The 25,155-nt window shown below is 43.3% G+C and overlaps 1 protein-coding gene across 1 annotated transcript in view; it reads right to left on the bottom strand.

Moving 5' to 3' along the window:
* The window catches only part of FER1L6 (fer-1 like family member 6), a 682,981-nt gene that overhangs the window by 288,996 nt on the left and 368,830 nt on the right, over window positions 1-25,155 (bottom strand). The window contains exons 10-13 of the mRNA XM_069220715.1: window positions 23,669-23,861; window positions 17,200-17,549; window positions 14,077-14,185; window positions 11,572-11,755 (exon numbers count right to left, since the gene is read on the bottom strand). Coding sequence (XP_069076816.1) covers window positions 11,572-11,755; window positions 14,077-14,185; window positions 17,200-17,549; window positions 23,669-23,861 — 836 coding nt within the window. The remainder of the gene's footprint in view (window positions 1-11,571; window positions 11,756-14,076; window positions 14,186-17,199; window positions 17,550-23,668; window positions 23,862-25,155) is intronic.

Raw genomic sequence — 25,155 nt, 5'->3', positions numbered from 1 at the left:
GGAAAATAACGACGCAAGTCCGTGTGTGCTGGGGAGAAATCGACGCACACACCCTTTTTCCACGCACCTCTTCCTTTGTGGCCCTCTGAGGAGATTTTCCACCAGAAACCAGGTACTTTGTGTTTGAAAGAGACTCTGTTTACTTTCTAAAGACTTAAGACACTTTAGATCACTTTTCAGTGATATATTTACAAATTCATATTGCAACTTTGATCGTTTTGACCTGAAGATACCCAGATAAATATTATATATTTTTCTAAATACTGTGTGGTGTATTTTTGTGGTGTTATGCTATGGTGTTGTATGATTTATTGCACAAATGCTTTACACATTGCCTTCTAAGTTAAGCCTGACTGCTCGTGCCAAGCTACCGGAGGGTGAGCACAGGCTGATTTTGGATTGTGTGTGACTTACCCTGACTAGAGTGAGGGTTCTTGCTTGGACAGAGGGCAACCTAACTGCCAACCAAAAACCCCATTTCTAACATTGGTGATCAGTGGTGAGGATAGGACTTGTGTTTGTGCAGTGACATACAGTAGCTAAGTATTTCACTACCTACCCACAGTTGAAGGTCAACTTGATTTTTCATCTTTTTTGGCTCTTGGTTCTCTGATGTCCTCCTGGATATACTATTGATATTTTGGACTTTGAATTTTGGTTTTTGCTGATAAGATCTTATCAAAATGGGATTGTGTACCTACTCATTCTTTGTTCGTACTGACCACCTCACTAAGGCTGACCTAAGGAAGCTTTGCAGACAATGGGGCCTTCCTGTAGCAAGGAGATCTACTAAAGCGGAGATGCTCCATCACTACATAGTCTGGGGGGAGGAAAGATGGGAAGAGAGAGAGGCAGCAAGAAACCAAATGACTAAGTACCCCTCAGATGAGGAGGAGGACTACGCACATGAGGAGGAAGACTACTCAGATGAGGAGGAAGACTACTCAGAGTTGGACAGTGACCCAGAAATAGATGAATGGCTCCGAACTCAAAGGCGACAGGAGCAACAATTAGAGGAGTATCTTGCAGAGGTTGAGGCAAAAAGACTCTTAGCCCTGGAAGAAGAAAAGATTGCAGCTCAAAAGCTGAGCTGTAAAGAGCTGAAACTGGAGGCCGGAAGGGCTGAGTCCAGTTCAGATGGTGGCAGCAAAAATCTTGCATCTAGTACTGCTGAAGAAGGGCACAAGCCCAGAGATGTGGTGCCCAACTTGAAGAAGGGAGTTGACACACCCCAGGCAGTTCAAGGGTATGAGGTAGTTCCCTTTATGCACAGGGTCCCTGAGAAGGATTGGGGAACTGGCACAGGGAGTCATATTCCTACTGGGGGGAGGGACACTTTACTGACTCTAGCAGAGAGTGACAGAGAAAAGGGTTCCCCCCTGGTGGACGTCCTGGATATAGAGTGTAGAGACATCCCAGAAGAGTTTGGGTTGAGTGTCAGGGACAGACAGATACTGTCTCACCAGTCTCAAGAGGGTGAAGTAGAGTGCTTTTCCAAGGTTGAGTTACTGGGTGGTTGGGTGAAGGGTACTGTGGTTAATACATGTGAAGGGCAGAGTGATGTAATTGCTGGAGAGCATATGTCTGGTCCTTATTTTCCAGAGCTACGCCAACACCAGGTGGAGTGTGAGTTCTCTGACCCCAGGGAACTTACAATGGAGGCAGACTTCTGGGTGAGTACCAGAGAGTCTGAAGAGGCATTTGGGGGTGCTCCTGAAGGGAGTGGTCTAGGTGGTTCCCAACCGAGTGTGGTGGGAAAGGATTGTAGTGTCCCAGGTAGGTCCCAGGTCCTAGAGGGTTCCATGAGGGAACACCAGGAGGGAAGCCTAGCCTGTACCGTAGGGCCACCTTTTGAGGGAAACCCCGCAGTGTCAGAAGAACTTGGGGGGGTGACTGTAGCCAGCATCCCAACAGTTCTGGTGTCTGGCAGTACCCCTCCTAGTGAGGGGGTGCAGAAGTCCAGACATAGGGTTGAGAGGGGGTTGCAGACCCCAGTGGAGGACCTTGAGAGTCAGGGGACAGCTCTGAGAGCAGAGCCCCCCAGGAATGACCCAGGTGAAACCGTTTCTGGTTTGGGAGAAACCCAGACTCTGCCGGATGGGCAGAGGTCGGGAGACCTGCGCCAACCAGACTCTTGTGTGGCCCTTGGGGATGGTGTGTCCCTTGTGGGGGGTGAGAGTGCCCCCCAGGAAGTCCTGGCATGCCAGGCAAAGATTCAACCTCAGGGTGGTGACTCTGGGTTGGATACCCAGGTTCAGAGGTTAAACTCTGACCTGGTGGGAGGTAGATGTGCCTCCCAAGAAGTCCTGCTGTGCCAGGCAATTGTCCAACCTCAGGGTGTTGACTCTGGGTTGGATGACCAGGTTCAGAGGTTAAACTCTGACCTGGTGGGGGGTAGGTGTGCCCCCCAGAAAGTCCTGGCGTGCCAGGCAATTGCCCAACCTCAGGGTGGTGACCCTGGGTTGGGGAACCAGGCTCAGAGGTTAAACTCTGACCTGGTGGGAGGTAGGTGTGCCTCCCTGGAAGTCCTGGCCTGCCAGGCAATGGTTCAACCTCAGGGTGGTGACTCTGGGTTGGCTAACCAGGTTCAGGGGATAAGCTCTGACCTGTTGGGGGGTAGGCGTGCCCCCCAGAAAGTCCTGGTGTACCAGGCAGTGGTCCAACCTCAGAGTGCTGACTCTGGGTTGGATAACCGGGTTCAGAGGTTAAACTCTGACCTGGTGGGGGGTAGGTGTGCCCCCCAGAATGTCCTGGCGTGCCAGGCAATTGTTCAACCTCAGAGTGCTGACTCTGGGTTGGATAACCGGGTTCAGAGGTTAAACTCTGACCTGGTGGGGGGTAGGTGTGCCCCCCAGAAAGTCCTGGCGTGCCAGGCAATTGTTCAACCTCAGGGTGGTGACTCTGGGTTGGATACCCAGGTTCAGAGGTTAAACTCTGACCTGGTGGGAGGTAGGTGTGCCTCCCAAGAAGCCCTGCTGTGCCAGGCAATTGTCCAACCTCAGGGTGTTGACTCTGGGTTGGATGACCAGGTTCAGAGGTTAAACTCTGACCTGGTGGGGGGTAGGTGTGCCCCCCAGAAAGTCCTGGCGTGCCAGGCAATTGCCCAACCTCAGGGTGGTGACCCTGGGTTGGGGAACCAGGCTCAGAGGTTAAACTCTGACCTGGTGGGAGGTAGGTGTGCCTCCCTGGAAGTCCTGGCCTGCCAGGCAATTGTTCAACCTCAGAGTGCTGACTCTGGGTTGGATAACCGGGTTCAGAGGTTAAACTCTGACCTGGTGGGGGGTAGGTGTGCCCCCCAGAAAGTCCTGGCGTGCCAGGCAATTGTTCAACCTCAGGGTGGTGACTCTGGGTTGGATACCCAGGTTCAGAGGTTAAACTCTGACCTGGTGGGAGGTAGGTGTGCCTCCCAAGAAGCCCTGCTGTGCCAGGCAATTGTCCAACCTCAGGGTGTTGACTCTGGGTTGGATGACCAGGTTCAGAGGTTAAACTCTGACCTGGTGGGGGGTAGGTGTGCCCCCCAGAAAGTCCTGGCGTGCCAGGCAATTGCCCAACCTCAGGGTGGTGACCCTGGGTTGGGGAACCAGGCTCAGAGGTTAAACTCTGACCTGGTGGGAGGTAGGTGTGCCTCCCAGAAAGTCCTGGTGCGCCAGGCAATTATTCAACTTCAGGGTGGTCACTCTGAGTTGAATGGCCCAGTTCGGAGGTTAAACTCTGACCTGGTGGAGGGTCAGTGTGCCCTCCAGGAAGTCCTGGCGTGCCAGGCAATTGTTCAACTTCAGGGTGGTGACTCTGAGTTGAATGGCCAAGTTCAGAGGTTAAACTCTGACCTGGTGGAGGGTCAGTGTGCCCTCCAGGAAGTCCTGGCGTGCCAGGCAATTGTTCAACTTCAGGGTGGTGACTCTGAGTTGAATGGTCAGGTGCAGAGGTTAAACTCTGACCTGGTTGGGGGTAGGTGTGCCCCCCAGGAAGTCCTGGTTTGCCAGGCAGTGATCCAGTCTGAGGGTACAGACCCTGGGCTGGAAGACCAGGTTCAGGGTGTCCCCCCCGACCTGGAGGGAGGGGCTACTGATATCACTGCCCCTACCATGTTGTCTTCTGAGGAGGCCACTCCTAGTTGGAGGGTGCTGGACCCCAGAAGGGAGGGCAGGGGGAGGGAAGCCTCACCCCGGGCCCTAGTCCAACCTGAAGGTACAGGCCCCAGGTTGGAGGGCCAGTTGCAGGTTAACAGCCCTGCACTGGTGGAGGAATGGTACAGGGTGACTTCTGTAAGCACCCTGACCATGTTGGACTCTGGGGGTACCGCTCCAGGAGGGAGGGTACTAAGCCCCAGAGGGGAGGACCAGGTTCAGGCTGTCATCCCTGACCTGGTGGAAGGGAGAGTGGTTAAAGGGTGCCCAGCACCTGGGGCTACCGCCCCCCACTCTCCACAGCCACAGTGGTTGGAGAGCTTTGAGAGGCCTGGGGCCTGGCTCTCATCCCTGGCAGCTGTCAGTAATCACTGTGGCTTGCTGTCCGGGTGGACAGAGTTATCCCTGGGGAGGGGACAAGTGTCACACCCCAGGAGTAGAGTGGGCAACACCACTGTGTTGGTCATGGTGGTACTATCCTGCTCCTGGGATACATCTGTGAGCAAAGTAAGGTTAGGTGCTGCACAGATGGGATCCGCAGGTAAGGAGAAAGGTTCCCCATGGGTTGGCTTAGTGGGCCCTGAGAGGATGGACAGAGTGACCCAATTGGAGTCAGGAAGGCGAAGAACTGGAGCATGCCCCTGCTGTTGTGGGCCTGGGTCCTTGTTCTGTCGCCTCAAACAGGGAAGTACATCAGGATAGTGATTGTTCTCCCCTGGCTTTAGGCTGGTAGGGGGTCATGTTGGACCTGGCTTTTTGACAGGGACATCCCCAAACTTTTTGCCTCCTTCCTCCTATTTTTTCTGACCTGTTGTTGTTGGCTTTTGACCTCTGGGCACTTTACCACTGCTAACCAGTGCTAAAGTGCATATGCTCTCTGGGTAAATTATACTACTGATTGGTTTATCCATGATTGACTATTTATTTTACTTGTAAGTCCCTGGTAGAGTGCACTACATGTGCCTAGGGCAGGTAGATTAAATGCTACTAGTGGGCCTGCAGCACTGGTTGTGCCACCCACCTCAGTAGCCCCTTAACCCTGTCTCAGGCCTGCCATTGCAAGGCCTGTGTGTGCAGTTTCACTGCCACTTCGACTTGGCATTTAAAAGTACTTGCCAAGCCTAGAACTCCCCTTTTTGCTACATATAAGTCATCCCTAATGTGTGCCCTAGGTAACCCCTAGAGCAGGGTGCTGCGTAGGTAAAAGGCAGGACATGTACCTGTGTAGTTATATGTCCTGGTAGTGTGAAACTCCTAAATTCGCTTTTACACTACTGTGAGGCCTGCTCCTTTCATAGGCTAACATTGGGGCTGCCCTCATACACTGTTGAAGTGGCAGCTGCTGATCTGAAAGGAGCAGGAAGGTCATATTTAGTATGGCCAGAATGGTAATACAAAATCCTGCTGACTGGCGAAGTCGGATTTAATATTACTATTCTAGAAATGCCACTTTTAGAAAGTGAGCATTTCTTTGCACTAAAATCTTGTTGTGCCCTTCAATCCACGTCTGGCTAGGTTTAGTTGACAGCTCCTTGTGCATTCACTCAGACACACCCCAAACACAGGGTACTCAGCCTCACTTGCATACATCTGCATTTTGAATGGGTCTTCCTGGGCTGGGAGGGTGGAGGGCCTGCCCTCACACAAAGGACTGCCACACCCCCTACTGGGACTCTGGCAGACAGGATTGAGCTGAAAGGGAACTTGGTGCATTTCTTAGAGACTCTTTGAAGTCACGCCCACTTCAAAGGCACAACTTAGTATAAAACAGGGCCTCTGCCCTACCTCATCAGACACTTGCTGGAGAAGAAACCTGAACCAGAAACTACATCCTGCCAAGAAGAACTGCCTGGCTGCTCAAAGGACTCACCTGTCTGCTTTTCTACAAAGGACTGCTGCCTTGCTGTTGGCCTGCTGCCTTGCTGAACTCTTGCCTGGCTGTAAAAGTGCTCTCCAAGGGCTTGGATAGAGCTTGCCTCCTGTTCCCTGAAGTCTCAGGACCAAAAAGACTTCACTCTTCCTCTTGGACGCTCCGTGCGCCGAACTTTTCGACGCACAGCTTGTTCCGCGGCAAGAAAAACGCCGCACACCGACGCTGATCAACGCGACGCCTTCGGGACGACCGAAACTTTGACGCACGGCCTCGCAAGGACAACGCCGCCCGACTTCCCGGGAGAAATCGACGCGACGCCTGCCGTGAGATCAAAACTTTGACGCACGGCCTCGCAAGGACAACGCCGCCCGACTCCGCAGGAGAAATCGACGCGACGCCTGCCGTGAGATCAAAACTTTGACGCACGGCCTCGCAAGGACAACGCCGCCCGACTCCGCAGGAGAAATCGACGCGACGCCTGCCGTGAGATCGAAACTTCGACGCGCAGCCCCGCAGAACGACGCGCAGCCGGAAAACAAGCAGGAAAATCCACGCACAGACCCGGGACATCTGGTAATCCCCGCGACCCACAGAAAGAGACTGTCCGCGCGCCGGAAAACGACGCCCGTCTTCCCCGCGTGGAAAATAACAACGCAAGTCCGTGTGTGCTGGGGAGAAATCGACGCACACACCCTTTTTCCACGCACCTCTTCCTTTGTGGCCCTCTGAGGAGATTTTCCACCAGAAACCAGGTACTTTGTGTTTGAAAGAGACTCTGTTTACTTTCTAAAGACTTAAGACACTTTATATCACTTTTCAGTGATATATTTACAAATTCATATTGCAACTTTGATCGTTTTGACCTGAAGATACCCAGATAAATATTATATATTTTTCTAAATACTGTGTGGTGTATTTTTGTGGTGTTATGCTATGGTGTTGTATGATTTATTGCACAAATGCTTTACACATTGCCTTCTAAGTTAAGCCTGACTGCTCGTGCCAAGCTACCGGAGGGTGAGCACAGGCTAATTTTGGATTGTGTGTGACTTACCCTGACTAGAGTGAGGGTTCTTGCTTGGACAGAGGCAACCTAACTGCCAACCAAAAACCCCATTTCTAACAAACGTGTTAAATCATTGTCCTCCTGTTTATCCGGGCAGCTTAACTAAAGGCTTAGCAAATGCAAGTGCAGGAAAGGATTGCATCTTTTGAAGGTTTTCTAAACGGCAGCATATATTATTTGTTTAAGCATAAAACCGTGTTCTGAATATGTAATGGAATTTCTCAATTGCTTAGCAGTCGGGGAGCTGTCAAATAGTTTGTAATTTGACAGTTTCCGATGATTCTTTAGCTGCAGCTGTCAGAAGACGCAGCGAGGAACAACATACACCCTGTGGTTTAGTTACACATCTGCGACTTTGGGGAAATATATGCGCTCGTGAATATTTCATTGAACACAGCAGAGAGTTTGCCTTAAACATTTTTTCGCTATCTCATCAGTGGAAGCATTTCAAGCAGGCGGTGTTTCAAACGCTGTTCAAACTGCACAGTAATTGAGAGTAGGGGTTATTCAGTGCTCCATATTGGGGCTTCAGTTTACATGGTACAATTCAAAAGACAAGTGCTTATATTTGAGGACCAGTCGCTCCTGACCTTCCTAAGGTGATGCTTTGTAGTGTGGCAGTATAACTTTACTAAATGTCATTTGCTGTAGTTCACTGGTACATATAGTTCCACTGAATGATGTGTGCCGTATTTCAATATGGTGTCTGTGTTGCATAATCTGAGCCACTTGAAGTGCTAATCTGAGGCATGTCTCTGCCACAGTTTTGGGCTAACTGGTATCTTAAATAGCTGAAGAGCTGAAGCAGCGCTATTTTACCACCTTACACGGTGGTCAATGGTTGTTTGCCACTGGGACCGTAAGGTTAAAGGAATGTGCTGGTTTTGGCTGGAAATGCAACAGCATTTGTTCACATTTCTAAAGCAATTACAGAACACACTAGGATACAACACAGTCCCATAACACAGAGCAAAATAACACAATAATAACATAACACAGGACGATACACACAAAATGCAAGACACCAATCAAATAAAGCAATAACCAAATGCAATTATCCAACACAAAAGCAAAGCCCATCACCACAAAATGCAATATAACCAATATAAACAGATGTTCTTGCCAAGCATTACCACCTACACAAGTTTACTTTCATACTTTGGCCTTAAAATGTGTTTGCACCACGCCCTGCCTTACTTACTACCATGGAAATGTAATAGCACTAGTCAAAAATGATTTGGGTTCTGATCCGGTGTCTCCATTTGCTTCTTATGTCCCAAGGGTTAGGATGGATATCCCTTTGTGGTCAAAATATATTTAATGCGTCATTCTGAGCGCGGAGGGGGAGCTGGGCACCACATCATCGAGCTATTTGTGCCATACAAAGTGAAATAGCAAGCAAAACCGACCGTTATGGACGTTTGTTGTTATGGTGTTAGCCAAGACCTTTTGATTTTACTAAAATTAGATGTATAATATACTTACTTAAAGGGGCTTTCAGCCACCTCTCCTTATCTATTGGAATGTTGTTGTGTCATTCACATTTTGCCTCTGACCACTACAGCATACAGCGTAGAGCACTGGGTCAGTCTACCTCAGCCAATGACTAATTCATTTTGAGTGGCTGCATTTAGCCCTTTCACAATGGATCATGGGGTAGTTTCTTTCATTGTCAGTGTTTTTGTTTTTACTTTATTGCTTTAGTGTTGCCTTTGTTTGTAGAGTGTGATGTGAAAGCTAGATGCTTTCTACCAGACGGAGCACATTCCAGCTTTATCAATTCCTATCATCTGCCAATGCTGTTGTAAATTCCTTTTGAAGTGGCTTTTGTTTTTCTGACTGCTGCTTTTTTAATACAAGCTCATAAGGAGGCTGTATCTTTGCAACCCTATCTGTTGGTCATTCCTTCTATCTTTCTTTATTTAGCTCTTTTTTCTCTTCTTTCCCTCATTCTTTCTCCTTTCCTCTTGCATCTTTGTGTCTTTTTTCTTTGTTCCTCTTTCTTCCTTTCTTTCTTTCTTTCCTTCTTTCTTTCTTTCTTTCTTTCTTTCTTTCTTTCTTTCTTTCTTTCTTTCTTTCTTTCTTTCTTTCTTTCTTCTCTTTGATCCTCTTTCTTTCTTTTTCCTCTTTGTTTCTTGCCTTCCTTTTTATCTCTATGCCTTGTTCCTCTTTCGTTCTTGTGTTCCTTTCTTTTTCCTTCCTTGTTCTTTCTTGCTCTTTCTTTCTTTATTTCTTTTTTCTTTCTTTCTTTCTTTCGTTCTCCTTCTCTTTCTTCCTTCCTTATTTTCTTTCTTTTCTTTTCTTGTTTGCCTTCCTTTTTCTTTCTTGCCCTCCTCTTTCTTTCTTCCTCTTTCTTTCTTGACTTCCTCTTTCTTTCTTGCCTTCATTTTTGTCTCTTTGCCTTTCTTTTTCTTTATTTCTTTCTTTCTTTCATTTTTTCTTTCTTTCTTTCGTTCTTTCTTTCCCTCTTTCTTTCTTTCCTTACTCTTTCTTTATTCTGCTGTCTTTCTTGCTTTCCTCTTTCTTCCTTTGTTCCTCTTTCTTGGCATCCTTTGTTTCTTTGATGCCTTCCTTTCTTTCTTGTGTTCCTTTAATTTGTGTTCCTCTTTTTTCATGCCTTTCTTTCTTTCTTTCTTTCGCTCTTTCTTTCTCTTTCTTTCTTTCTTTCCCAAAAGTTAGGGGCAGACAGCCAATTGTACACAGACACCCTTTTTTTATTCTGTATTAGCAAAGACCTTATGATTTTACTGAAATGATGTGTATAAAATAGTAACTTGCAGGAGTTTTCGGCCAGACTTCAGCCATTAATTGGTGGTTGTGTCATTCACATTTTTCTTCCACCTACTCCAGCATGTACCAAGAAGCAATGTATCAGTCCATTTCAGCCATTGTCTGACTTCACCATGAGTTATGGCTTGCTGCCCTTTCACAAGAAACATACCCACTCACAAAATAATTCCATTCGGTGCCAGGAAGTACTATTGTAATGTGTGTTTTTTGAGACCAAAACAACATTTTTGCCTTTAGCCAACATCTTTTTTTAGATTGATGAGAGCCAGCAGCTTCCAGAATAAAAAATGTTTTTCTAAAGCCATCACAGGAAAAAGAAGAATTGTGAAAAAGCTGTCTGACAGCGGGAAACCTATTGGCTTTTACCAGTGCACTAATCTTACTTACTGCCTGTGTAGTGGCTGTTGCCCTGTACCTTCACCCTGCTCATGGGTGCACCTACAAAGACATTCAAATAACTTTTCTTTCCCCCATCTAAGCTGCTGGAGAGCCAAAGCAGGAACTCATATCCACCCAGTAGGAAATAGCTATCTAGGAGAGGGGTGAGTGAGGTTGATGCCCTTTCAGCAAATCTGAATATCAGGCAAACATTTGTGTATGTGAAACCTAGCTTAGCCAGGAAAAGATAGCTATTATATTTGTACTCATTTAAACACTTACTACTGTGATATGGATGTAAAGAGTTTGAATCCCAGCAATACAAGCTCAGACTTCACTCAAGGCTGGTAAAGCACCACTGAATTTAGCAATAATTACATCTACCATTCACAGCTTCTAGAACTGGCACGGACACAGTAAGAAGCACTATCTAAAACAAGCATTGTCTAAGCACATGGGTCTAGCTCGTTTGCATGTCTTAGCATGTTAAAGTCAGATCTGTTGGCTGTGCCAGTGCTTCTTTTGTCTTGTCAAAAAACAGGATGGCCACTATGTTGATTTTAGACACAATGGATGGTGAACCAAGGATACAATTTGTACAATACCTTTTCAAGACTGCCACCACACTGATTCTGAACACGGCTGCCATCTTGGAGTTTTACAGTGCACACTGTATCAATGTTTTACTGTTCTAATATGGCCATCATGTTGATTCTAAATGTGACAGCCATCCTACAATGCTAAAACAAGGACACATTGTGTACAATATTTTCCCAGATGGCTGCACATTGATTCTTGGAATACTAAAACAATGATATGCTATTTAAAAATATATACTACATAAAATATTGTTCCAAAGTGGTCAGTCAATGCACCAGCTGGCTGAACACTCGGGCTCTCACAAAAAAAAAATCTTGTTTAGGGCAAATTGAGATACCCTTCCTTGGAGTCTGGACATGCTGCAGCATCAAGGTATCAGGTTATTTGATTTAAATTATTAAATGAGGAGAAATTATCTCCCAAAAACCTGGCTTGATAAGTTCAAGGAATGTGCTCCACTCCCACGTGATAGCATAAAAGAAAATTATTTTGATAGATTTAAAACCTTGTATGATAAAGTCTGGATCCCAGCTTCTTGACATGATGATAAGGATACTCCAAACGCCTTTCATCGCTAGGGTCAAACTATGACTAAAAGTTTCCATTTCTCCTCCAACACAACCTTGAGTTTCCCTCTATCTTGCCAGTCACTATGTACAACACTCCACTGTTTCTTAATAAGGTTTAAGATGAACATGTACACAAATGCTCACTTTTAGAAGAAGTTCCATCTGTACCTGTTTCCTTCAGTAATCACTGGTTTCTCAGGATTTGTCATTGATCTGAAGGACATTGAGACATCATGACCTGCTTCTGCCTCGCTGGTGTGGAGTAGCGGGGCACTCTCCCCTTCTTCAGGATCAGCAGCTTTCTTCTTAGCCCCAGTGGGTGATGCACCATCCAGGACATTTCCATAATTACCTTTTCAGATAAAACATAAAAAACATTTGAACATTAATTTACTGGTTGCTGTTTGATGCATGAGCAGGATCAAGCTTTCAGACAGGATGAGAAACTGTGCTGTGCGCTGAACAGCCCAACACGTGGAAGGCCCTATGATACATTGTGTGGAGGTTTGGTTGGAGGACAATTATGAAGCTGGCATCATCCAGACCCATGTGTTGACTTTCCCACAAGAGAAGCATAATTTGGTAAAGTAGTGAGCTGGTAGCAATCTTCCTCTGGATGAAAATGGACAACATGGGTGTATTGGGTGGACAGAAAGTAAGGTTGCCAAAACAGTCCCAATACAGTAAACAGGCTGGAAAGGGAAAGCATTCTTCCATTCTTATGCTGGCATCCCATTCTAAAAACTACCAAGAAAGTAATCTTGGTGCTTCGCATGCAATGAGGTACTTTCCTTGAGATCAGTGGACAACACGTTAGAGCACCAGTTACAAACATTGCTGAAAATCTGTAGCAATTGGAGAAGAAGTGTTACTTTAGCAAATAATGAACAACCATGTAGTGTATATTATGTGATCTGTTTCACTTTAAACCTCTCCTTATCTGTTAATCGTGGTTTTATAAACTTTAGATTCTAACAAATTAGTAAAGGTCTCTCTTTCCACATTCCTATCATGTGATCTAATCTGTAACTTTAGTGTAACGAGAAGGGATGGAAACCATTAAAGAACACTACGTTCGTCTTTGTACCTCTGAGTACACTGCTTGAGTTGAGGAGAAAAGAGGAGAAGAGAGGAGAGGAGAGGCAGACACTCTCACTTAAGTTTTGTAACCGGCATGTGTTTTTTAATGTTTCCTAAAGCAAGCAACTTCTTTCATGTAGCGCTTTAAGAGCTAAATTGCCTATTGTTATTCTAATTTCCTCATTAGGGATTCTAAAATTTTTTTTTATATCTTCACTCCAAAAATAGTTATACTTAGAGGGAGCTTGTCATCAAGGGCCCTATTCAAAAACTGCATTTTGTAGTACGTGGAGTAGTAGTAGGGTAGTGCTAAGAAATGATGTTCACTGACCTACGTGCAGAGACGTTTAACTCCACCGCGCCTATTGTTTCTGTGCCAAGGTCTCCTTTGCATGTGCGTAGAACCTGGCACATGCAGGTATACATTTTAACAGTAAATGTGGGAGAGAAAATGGGGAATACTTACATCGAAATCAGTGGGGTTTAGGGAGGAGGAAGGAGAGCCGTAAGGAGGGACATGCAGATGTAAACACACACTAACAAAAGAGTAAACCTGTTGCTATTCAAAGTGATACATGTTTACAGTTACTACAACCACAAAGGTCCCAAAATAGTAGTAAATACACTACAGCCCAGGATTAGAGTTAGTCCAGCACCAGACATGGCCACTCACAAGTACTGCAACACACTGCCTCAGAAAATGATGGAGGCATGGAGTTAAAATAATACCCCAAAGGAAATATTATTCATAAATAAAATGATTTGGACTTTTAAAACATGTATATTTATTTTGTTTAATGTTAACAATTTGTATAATTAAAAATAATTGCTATATTATTTTAGAATATAAATCTTAATGTATTTTTAAATGAAGTTAAAATCACGCTTTTAAACTTTTGTTAAAAAATAAACAAGGGTCGGAATTCCAATTTTTGAGGTATATACCGCACCCGGCAATTACCAGGTGCTATAAAGGCTTCACTTTTTGATAAATTGAAAGCCGGTCAAACCTACTAGGACTTTAAAGGAGAAATGGGTACAGTATGTACCATAGCATGCAGATTTTGATACAGTAAGTACCAAAATCCACATGTTAATCCCCCAAATCTCATAATATGTGATAATTTTCACATTCAATAAATTCCAAACACCTCAGAGTCCGAGTTTTTTTGGAAGCAATAATTATTGCATCTGACTCGGACCACTGATAATCAGAGTGTCCATGCTAAACACAAAAATAGGAGGGGATTAGGACTAAACACAGAAGTACTCTTCTCGCTTAATTTTGAGAATTTTTAGGTGATTTCCTGTGATTATGCTACATGGAATGATGTGAGTTTCGCTCATCCCTAATTTAAACCTTAACTTTAATGAATGACTCTTTAATGAAGACATTATCATATATTCCTGAACATCATTCCTTATCACTGTATTTTACAGAATTGGTCAAATGCTACCTATATTCGCTTTCTGCAGTTTGGTGAATTGCTTTGTAACCTGAGAGGAGAGGCACATTAGCTCTCAAAGGAAACAGCTTAGGCTGACTGACACGGGTTTAAAATAGAATGCATTTTCTTGCCTACAGTTACTTACCTACAGTAACTTCAAAACTGATTGGCTTGTCTCCGATCTTCCTTTCAATCATGGTGGCTTCAAAAAATGAGCCAAATAAGAGAAAATCTTCACATTTTTCTTCATGAATCTGTAAAATAAGTTGGTCAAGTCAATTGTTGATTTCACAATATATTGTTGTGATTTGAGGGTGAGGTGCCATCTTGAATTTCTCTTGGAGCTGCATTGGCAAGTATTACTACCACTGTTTATTCAGAAACTGAAGGCGAGACTTCTAACTTTAAAAATATGCACAAGGCACCGATGGCTGCATTTCTCTCGTAAGGTTATTCGCTGAACCCCAAATAAATGATGTTTATGAATGAATCGCAACACCCACACCCTCTCAATGACATAATGTGATTGTGAGTTTACTACCTTGTCTTATTCATGATTTTTTTTGTTTTCTTTCAGGGTGCGGCTGATGTTGAATTCAGTAGCATCAGTCTACATTGAACTGGGATGCCACTACTTAGTCAGTTTGACTTTGAAGCCCTGATTATGAGTGGGTAAGAGTTATCTGACCCCTGCATTACCTCTGTTTGTACAAGGCTCGGAATTCCAATTTTTGAGGTATATAACGCACCCGGCAATTACCAGGTGCTACAAAGGCTTCACTTTTTGATAAATTGAAAGCTGGTCAAACCTACTAGGACTTTCAAGGAGAAATGGGTACAATATTTACCATAACATGCAAATTTTGATACAGTAAGTACCAAAATCCATATTGTTAACTCCCCAAATCTCATAATATGTGATCATTTTCACATCCAATAAATTCCAAACACCTCAGAGTCCGAGTTGTTTTGGATGCAATAAATATTGCATCTGACTCGGACCACTGATAATCAGAGTGTCCATGGTGTGCCAAACACAAACATACTTTGGTCAAAATAGATAAAAACAATGTAATCTAGTCCTTAACTTCAGTTTTGTCCAGCTCATAATCAATAATGTGGGTTTAAAAATCTATAATGGGATGCTGCACTGCCCTGCACCACAGGGAAAGGGCAGGACTGCATTGTAATTATCCAATACGGTGCAATCCTGTCTTCTCCCCCAGCTCTAGCACACTGAGTGCTGCCTAGCGCTGATGCAGGTTTGCGTATTGAGAAATTACATGAGACTATACACCATTAGATATTTACTACTGTTGGTTGATTGACACCACAAAGGTTGTTTGAGAGTGCCTATCTGTACAGATCCCACACATAAATGAAAGCACTATACTCCAGTGCCCTCACTCGAACTTATATATTTGATACCAAGTAACTTCCCTCCCCCGCACTAGCAGAGTTGTTTCTCCAGGGTCAGAAATGATGTAACAATTACTCTCCCAAATTACTAAGCGTTCAGTACCTTGTACATCACGAGTATCATATGTTACGTGATGCTGGGAGCTGTGTGTATATATGCACTTTGTTACAATGTTTTACAGCCTTTACATCATCAGCAATGTTGCTGTCTTTAGGGTCGGAAGTGATGAACCAATACTTTTCTCAGATTTCCAGGCACTCAGTCCTCTGTGCATCATGTATCATTTGTTATGCAATGGAATGCCGGGGGGGTGTGAACATATGCATGTTGTTACAGTGGTTTTTAACCCTTACATCAATATAGGTATGGGTAGTACCTGGCTTCAAAAGAAGAGAAGGAGATGGCCCATAGTGTAGAATTCTCAATCGACATTATGAAAAATGTAAAAACATATTTTGATGACAGACTAAATTAATTTAGTCATCTTCTTCAACTTTGACGATGTGTGTGAAAGACAAAGCCCGGGATTTTCTTAATTAAGAACTTTTCAAGTAATGGGGATTTCTTCCTTGTCTATGCTTCTAGCGTCAAAAATGCAATGCCACCACGTGACCCCTCACAGTGGGGGTTTCACGCTAGTCATGCCCCTGGTGTTGTCATTCAAAATGGCACCTCCCTACATGCCCTGGTTACCTCATACTGCGGCACAAGCCTCGGGCATGTGGGTGATAATACGTGCAGTTGCAGCATGTTCTCCTTGATGACGTGAGTAAGGACGTTTCCCTCCTTTGTAAAACAAAGGGGTTTGTGCACTTTCTAAATGACCGAGTATCTCAAGCCGCCTTGTTTTCTCCCTGTTTCATACCAAATGAGGGTGTCTCACAGAAGGACAATGATTTTAATAATCCTTTGTGTCTTTAATGTGTGACTACAAGGGCATGTCCCCTGTGCCCCCCCAGAGAAGCTTAGTGGTTACCCAAATCGGGTAAGTGTATACATGTGTATGCGATATGAAGTGTCAGTGTTATCAGTATTGTCAATATATATAGATGTGTGTTTTAGTGTCTCACTAAATGTGTTTTTCCTCTGAGTCACCCAAGTGGAGTGTGGCTTTGTGTGCACACAGAATACGGGGCCTGACTTCTTGATGCTTGTGTCCACTATTTTATTTGTGATGCATGTGAGAAATCAACACATCAGATTCTTATAGTCATGGGTCACAACTCCTGAGACCCACAGCAGTACTTTTTATGTTTTACCATGATCTCTTTATGAGGTAATGTTTTGCATGATATGGGATGCAGAGAAAAACAGAATGTCCTCCTTTGTTTCTCATTATGCAGGGACCACAACAGTGGTCTGTATTCTCAGCAAGTAATTTTGCTCCCTGCATGATTTTGATTATCACTGCATGACCATACACGCACAGAAGTACAACTTTGTTCGTTATCAGGGTAGGTATTTAACATACGTCCTGATGAAAGCCCAGGACCTTGCAGCCTAGTCATAGGGGCTGAAACATGTCGACGACTTAAAAAATTGACATCTTGAAGAGAGAAGTGGTGTTGTCAAATTCAGTAAATTAATTCAAAATGACCTTTTCAGATATGAGGAAGCATTAGTAAGGAGAAAACAGGGAAAATGAAGACCCCATTAAGGTCTGAGTATTTGACGTAGCCAGCATAATAAGCAACAAGGATCAACCTGGGATCCTTCTCTGCTATTTCTCAAAAACATAATTGAAAACGGAGTAGTCTAGGTTATATCCTGGTCTCATCTTTTATTCAGGGAGGATGATTGGCTATGTGTAAAGCCACTGAACACACTCATGATGCATGCTTCACTAACCTCTGGAGGCACATCGAAATGCTCAACTTCAACCTGAGTTGAATTTGTCTTATCAGCCGCAGGAGATGCTTTTGCCTCTTCAGCGCCCTTTTCTCCTTTCTCTTTTCCAGAACCTTTGCCAGCTTTTGCATCCTTTCCAGGTAGCTTTATTTCCTTAATAATCTTCGAAAACTTTGATTCATGGGCTCCTCCTGACAGGATCTCCACTGCAATTTCTATGAGGATCCGTCCTCGAAAGGAGACCCCTTCACCAAATCCTTCGTTAAGCTCTTGGTGCTCATCAATTAACTGGTGGTTCCGAGGGGAGCCATACAGGTTGATCCAAGACGGTCCAAAAGTAGGGAGGAACCCTGGAATGGAGGCAAAAGTACAAATATGTGATCAGATTCAACCTCTCGCTCATGCCCTTTAAATAAAGTCTACAATTCCACTTAGCAAAAAGGCCAAGGGTACCATCATTTGTGTTAGTCTACCCTTGGCAGTTGTGGCCAAGTGTGTCTTTTAGGCTAGTTTGCAGCATAACCTATTGTTACCATCTTTAAAATGATAAATAATGTGCAAAATAAACATTACAATTATTTAACAAGGGTACACATAATTTCTTCTATGAGATATTCTCCTAACCAAATGTTTGATTTGTCAGATAAGCAATTATTAATAACCATATGGCAAGTTGTGTTTTGAACTACGCGCAGATGTGTATGACTCTGGATTTCCGCTGATGAGGCCTAAAATTCTGAAATCTATCTGGGCTGCTATGTTACCATTTGGAGGGGATCTAGCCTTGCAGTTCAAGATTCAAGGCCTCATTTAGAACAGACGTGTCATCATCGATGCGTCAGATTTCTTGCACCTGCCGCACTTTCCTATCAATGCCATGAATGTGCTGTATTTACAATACAGAGCTCCATGGCACATGTTTTTACAGATGCATTAGAATGCTGATGCATCTGTTGGCGCTGAAGTGATGCATTGCTGGAGTTGCATCATTAAACTGATGCAACTCCAGCAATGTGAAGAGAGTCCCATTGGAAAAAGCCCTGCGTCAATTTTACACCAGGTTTGAGCAGGCAGTAAAATTTTGATGCAGTGAAGTTGTAGAATGAAAAGGCTTAAATTTCACTGCATCAGTTCTACGTGGCTTTTTCAATGGGAACGCCAACCCTGCATACATTATTCCTGGCTCAGGTATAATGTGATTCGGGGCTGTACAAACTGACGCATTGGGCCCATGTGCCAGTTTGTAAATATAGAGCAGTGTAGTGCATTGCTAGTGCTGCTGCTGCATTAAAAAATATTATGCAGCAGCAGCGCAAAGGGGCTTGTAAATGAGGCCCTGAGTGTTCCTAATGAAGCATGACCAAGACTGATTTGCATAGGGCTGATTTCTACCTCAAAAGGCATGGTGAGCAAAAAAAAACAATGGACTAGAATGTGGTCTGAGTAATTACTAGTGCCTGAGATTCATTACAGAAATTCCATCCCATCAATTTCTTATTTATCTAAATGCATTTACAACAAAATCATCTAGTCCAGCGCTGGAATCTTACCCTGTTCTTTGCATCAATAAGTGTCTTTAAACTTTGCCTTCATTATTATATAACTCATGAAATCACTGAAAATAATTGAAATGTCCGCATCCTCCTAAAGCCAGCAACTGCTATTCACTTAAGAAAGAAACCAATGCCCTATGAGTCGTAGCATAATAAGGCCAAATATCATTATTCCTTACCCTGTTGAAATACTTGAAAAGAAGGTTGAAACAATACTGCACAGATATGTCAAAGTCCACAACTTGCTAGATGTTTGTTAATCAATAATCAGACCAGCAAGAGGGACAGAAACTGCAGTAGTTAATTTGGAAGACAGGAATTCTTAATTGCCTAAGAGAAACTTGGTGGAAAGCTTTAATTTTTATTGACCTAGCAACAGCATTGTTGGACTTGGCCCTTTCTGTATAGTCATTCCCTAACCTTTTGCCTTCAGACCTCCTGTTTTACTGACTTCATTTTTGCTGGCCTTAGGACTCTGCACACTGTACCCCAGCTCGTCAGTACTAAAGTGCTTGTTCTGTCTCCTTAAAACATGGTAAAATTGACTTATACGCAATTGACATATTTGTTTTACTTATAAGTGCCTAGTAAGGTACTATTGGGCCTGCAACACTGCGTCTGCCACCCACAGAGGTAGCACTTTAAACATGTCTCAGGCTTGCCACTGCAGCCTGTGTGTGCAGTTTTTTTAAACTGCTCTCTTGATCTGGAAAAAAAAAACGTTTTTGCTAGGCCCAAACCTTCCTTTCTAATACATATAGGTCATGCCTTAGGTAGGCCTTGGACAGCTCAGAGGGAAGGGTGCCGTGTATTTAAAAAGTTGCACATGTACTTTTTAGTTTTACGTGTCCTGATAGTGAAAAACTGTTGCATTTTGTTTCTATTGCAAGGCCTACCTCTCTCATAAGATAGCATTGGAGTTACTTTATTACATTTAATCAGCTGTAATTTCCAAATGGAAGCAGGTAGCCAGTCCATGTTTGGTGTCTTTCGATTTGCAATGAAAAATCCTAACTAATGGATTTTAAATTAAAATTTTGAAAATGCCACTTTAAGAAAGTTGGCATTTTCTTGCCTTGGCCATTTGATGCCTGCAGCCTGTCTTTGGATCACATGACTGGGTGTAGTTGACAATTGGGCTTTGTTTATTCACACCCTCAACCAGTAACTCAATTTCATAAAAGCTTCATATGACAGAATAGACTAACAGCATATGACACAAAAGATTATATAGGAATTTCCAGATCAGAAGCACGCATTGGTTACCAATCAAAGCTAGTGTTTTTCAGATGTTCAAAGCATGATGTCTCATTTTCCATTGTCACTCAATGTACCAAAATGTGCCAAAATGCCATTACCAAAGTAATATACAGCAACTCATACAGTTCCAGATGTTTGCACATGACACCATAATCTACCTCTGTCTGTGTGGCAAAGCAATACATCAAACCAGCATTTAAAATTATCTGAAACATATCTACCATTGGCTGAATGAGATCACCTACACAAGAATGGTGCCAAAGATTCTGGTGTTGCAATAACAAACTATGAAACTAAGGGCCTGATGTAGAGGTTGGTGGATGGGTTACTGTGTCACAAACATGAGGGATATCCCGTCTGCTGTATTATGGTCTCTATAGGCTATACTGGGATTGTAACACAGCAGACGGGATATCCGTTATGTTTGTGAAGGAGTAACCCCCTCCACCAAACACTTAAATTTGGCCCATAATCTTTCAAGTAGCCTCATTTCTTCATATATCATCAATGCCCAATAAAGTAAATGAGTGGACGAAGAAATCAACGCCCAACTATCTGTGCATCACAAACTCTTACCATAGCACCAGAGAAAATACTTAGTGGAATTAAATTGTAATTCTGCTTATTAGTAACTGGACTATTGCAATGTAACTTGCATACTGAAAAAGTTAATTGACAAATTGCAATTAGTGAAGAACAAGCCAGTGAGGATAGCCCTCAAGCACCGCCCAAAAGAAACTCAACCAATTTATACCTGCCTTACAGGCCCAGCATTGACTCTCACTAGGAGTTCCATGTATAAGTCATTCTGGATAAAAAGGTTCAGGTTACTTTCTTAAGTTAGACACTCATTACGTTCTAAAATTAATCATCTTCCAAATCATCCTGCAGAATAATTGCAAGTACATGGTTTTCAGAGTCGCAAAATCTAAAACATGGTCAACCTCTTGTAGGAGTGCAGCCTTCCTGTGCATCATTCCATTAAAGACTGAATTGTTCAAACAAGCTCAGGAGAACTGAGTACATATATTTGCTTACTAAGTAATACTGAATCAAAGGACTTCAACTTCATGCTGTCTTCAACGTATTGTCTCCTGCAGCTAACAAGAACTATCTTCACCAATGCACTCACTAAGGCATCATCCTTATCTGAGCAAGAAATCAATGTGCCTGAATAAAATCTTAAATCCTACCTACACTATATCTTATGGTTGTCTGGCAGGGACTCCAACGTTATTTATGGTAACAATACACAATTTTTGCTTTTTTAATCATTACAGGAACAAAGTGCAGAGAAAGAAAATTATATTGTGAGGCATGATAAAATCACCACACTAATGGAAGGAGCAATAGGCATGAGAAGGAGGTACTCAAAGAGGAAAAGCATTCCAATGCAGAACATCAAGAAGAAAAAAGGTTCAGAAATGTTTCAAGGTATAGGAGAGGATAGGACAGGACATGACAGCATAGGATAGGAAGATGGGAGATTCAAATGTAAAAGCTGAGAAGAGAGCTTAGAAAAACAAAATGGACAGGGAGATAAGCTAAGGCAAGAGCGTTAAATGGATTCAAAGGTGATACAAAGGAATGCAAAGCCAGTGAACTCTGGGTTGTTGCATAGTAAAGCTTGTTGAGAAGAGAAAAAGAATAAAGAAGAGGTAATGGAATAGGCAGGAAGTTCAAGTATCAGAGTGTTACAGGGTTGGGGCATGAGAGGATGAAAGCTAAACAGAGAGGAAGGTATGTTAGCTGAAATTTTCAAACAAGTTGAGAAGAGAAATATGTAGAGAAATTGACAGAGAAGAAACGTTGTGTAACGAGACTCTAAGAAGTGATGAACAAGAATGGAATGGAAATAGAAAAGGGCATGGTTGCAAAAGTCTATAAGATGAGAGAAAAAGATAATTTCCAACTTGGAAGGATTTATGCAAAGGCATTGTGAATTCATAAATGGTTTGAAAGCAAAACACAGTCTCTATGAAGGACGCCTCCAAACCAGCTTTGAGATTTCAGGTCACTGACCAGAGTCAGTGGCAGCTCATGAACTTTGGAAGTGGTGGAGCATAAACTGCTTTGTGTGACAGAGTCTATTCCCTTCCTCCCCAAAGGGAAGTCATGGAGTGATAGGGGTGGCAGAAAGGGAAGAGGTTTCATGCCCAAATGCGAATGAAGGTTTACGATATCAGGTCCTGAGTAATCACCATTGGATGGTAGGCCAGTAACAATTTTGATCTTTTAAAATAAGGATTACATTGAAGGCCAATAAAACAATTAGCCTGATTCACAAAGAATTTGCTATGAGACTGTGTGACTTAGTCATGTAGTTCTCCTGGTTTACTTCTGTGATCCAGGTAAGTCAGAGGTGAGTCTAAAGTAGATTGTAGCAAAATCCTGGTTAATCGATTCCAGTGTCTCCAGTGCAGACTGTGCTGTGAAATAATGTTCTGGAGATGTTGCACATATTAAAATCGATCTTCACATGTCTCAAAATTCACATGGAGGAGATAGGGTGGCACAAGTCAGAGAAGGCAGACACATAGACTTTCAAAACTTTTTACTGTTGACAGGATTCATTTAATTACTGACTGCAGGCACATAGTCATGTAACAGTGAAGTGCACAATTGACTTCCATTGATAGCAATCATTTATTTGCCTGTGTTTTACTTCACCTCAGTGACGAGACACTAAGCAGTCCTTTCTTCCATACCGTATAGTCACACTTGTAGACTCATGACCTGATTCACAAGGAGCCTCCACACTGCAGTTTCTCAATGCAGAGATTCCGCCATGAGTGCGGAGACCCCGCCATGACTGCAGAGCCTTTGCCTTGACTGCAGAGGCTGTTTGTGGATCTGGCCAACAGTCTTCGGAAGCTGCATGATGCGTGTCCATGGGCCCAATAAAAACACACCAATCCCACGAATAAGATTATCTTGCAAACTAAGTGGAGACAAGGAAACTGGGAGATAGAAAGAGAGAAAGGGAGGCCAGAAGGTGGCCCAAGGATGCAGAATAAAGGCTAAAGCAGAGAGAAAGAAACCCACCACACCAAGCAGAAACAGTGGCTTGGGCAGGTGTCTTAAGTCAGTGAGGATACAACGCTGACCCAGTACCCTCAGCAGCTAAAAATCATTCCAGTACTGTTGCTTTTATTTTACACATGCAGCATTTATTTTACTAGTGGACATGCAGAACGTGCCTTTTCATTCTGATCGAAAAGTCACATGTGCTGACTGGTCTACTGCTTCTCTCTCCCCCAAGGAAAGTGGGGGCTAGCAGGATTAGACTCCTTTCTGACTCCCGTCCTTCCACCACTTATCAAAGAGTGGGATAGGGTGAGATGAGCCTGGAGTGAGCGATATAGTGCCTCACAAAGGCCTACACTACCCACTAAAGATTAAATGAAGGGCTGTACAGAGCATCATTCCTGGCTTGCAGCTATCTACTGGTCCTTTAAGGAAGTGTTTGGTTGCCTCACCCTCACTATGGGCATCAATTAGGGAGCCACATATTTATCCTAATAATATTGTATAGCTCTACTCTCAGATTTAGGCTTATAAAAACATGATATTGTAGTAGCCGATTGGATTGGTACAAGCCCCACTGTCCTAAAAAACAAGCTGCCACTGACTACAGTAGACTGTCTATAGCCTACCTTTATCTCCATCCTGCTCATCTGAAATTTGCCTCAAATCGATTAAATGAGTGGCCAAAGCAACATCATTCATGCTGCCTTCATCCCACACCTGGATTTTAACCTTTCGGCACAGAGGCGGGAACATTTCCTTGAAGATAATTTGTTCGTGCCACACAGGATCCGCACAGCTCTTAACTGCTGCTGTTCTTCCCTGTAGTAAAAAATGCAAATATTGATATTTTAGACAACATTATACACATACATGACTCCAAAATGAAAAGAAATATTAACAGAGATTGACAGAAATTTACATACACTAGTGTAGCACTCTCCAGTGGCTCAAACAATGCACAGACCCTTGGAACTAGTTGTTATGAACCCTAATGGAAAACAGTCTTTCAGTTTAACTATAATAGGAAAATAGCTCCTCATACTAGAACGTCCTTGGATCTCCAAGTTATCTGAAACACTATAGGGTCACCAGTGCAGATCTTTCTGGAATATCTTGTTGTATATCAATTTGTCTGCCCAGACACTGAACTGAAACTGTATTAGTGGAAAGTATTGATGATGACAGCATTATGTATGTTCTCACCATACATTGCCTTTGCTGCCTTTCCAGTTTTTGCAGTGTGTAGGTGGAGGACTTCAACTATTCACTTAAGCTTTGGGAGGAGATGTGCTTCTGCAATTTGTATCACCACCATGGCCTGCCAACAGATGAAGTCCAAAGTGGGCAGCATTTGTGTAATTCTTGTTTGGTGTTGATGAGGGTCACACTGCTGCTGCAAAGACCTCAGGGTAGATGAAGTGAGTGCTTCCTCTCATCTTTCTTGTTGGAAGAAAAGTGTCTTAGTTACTGAGCTTTTGTTTGAATAATGATGTTGAAGACTGGTTTTGTACACATCCATTTCTGAATTTATAAATTTGATACACTGTTAGAAGATGGAGGTGTGGCAGGGAGGGATGGTGGAATGAAGTGAAGTACATCTGGGGGGAGTAGGATGACATTAGCCTTGTTCCATTCAATTCGTACATCATATTAATCAAATTTGTATAGACCTTTGAAATCCTGAGAAAAAAGGTGATGTTGTCTTTACAGAATATAGCAAAACATTGTGTAGGAATGTATCAGAGGTCGAGGGATATCATAAACCCTATTAGGAGAAGCAATTATATATTTAACATGTTGAGATATGTGGGTTAACTTGGAGTACAGCGATGGACGTGTAAGTCTGCTTTGACCCATAGCTTGTTGTCACTTTGAAGATGATAGATCTTGCTGAGAGTTGGTCCTGTGTCTCGTCGTAGTGTTGATGCTTACCAATGAGAGTGCTGTTGGAAACAAAATCTCATCACATCTAGTTTGCAATAATGAAAGTGTGTGCCCCACATTCAAGCATTTAACAGGCACAACGTCAATAGAAAAATCCTTTTAATTCGCCATTGAAGTTACCTTGGTCTGATTTGATTGGTTAAAATGTAAACATCTTCTGCAGTAGGCA

The sequence above is a fragment of the Pleurodeles waltl genome, chromosome 2_2 (genome assembly GCF_031143425.1).
Source record: "Pleurodeles waltl isolate 20211129_DDA chromosome 2_2, aPleWal1.hap1.20221129, whole genome shotgun sequence".
Classification (NCBI taxonomy): Eukaryota; Metazoa; Chordata; class Amphibia; order Caudata; family Salamandridae; genus Pleurodeles; species Pleurodeles waltl.
The sequence above is the reverse complement of the archived record's forward strand: the minus strand, read 5'-3'. Positions and strand labels throughout refer to the sequence as shown.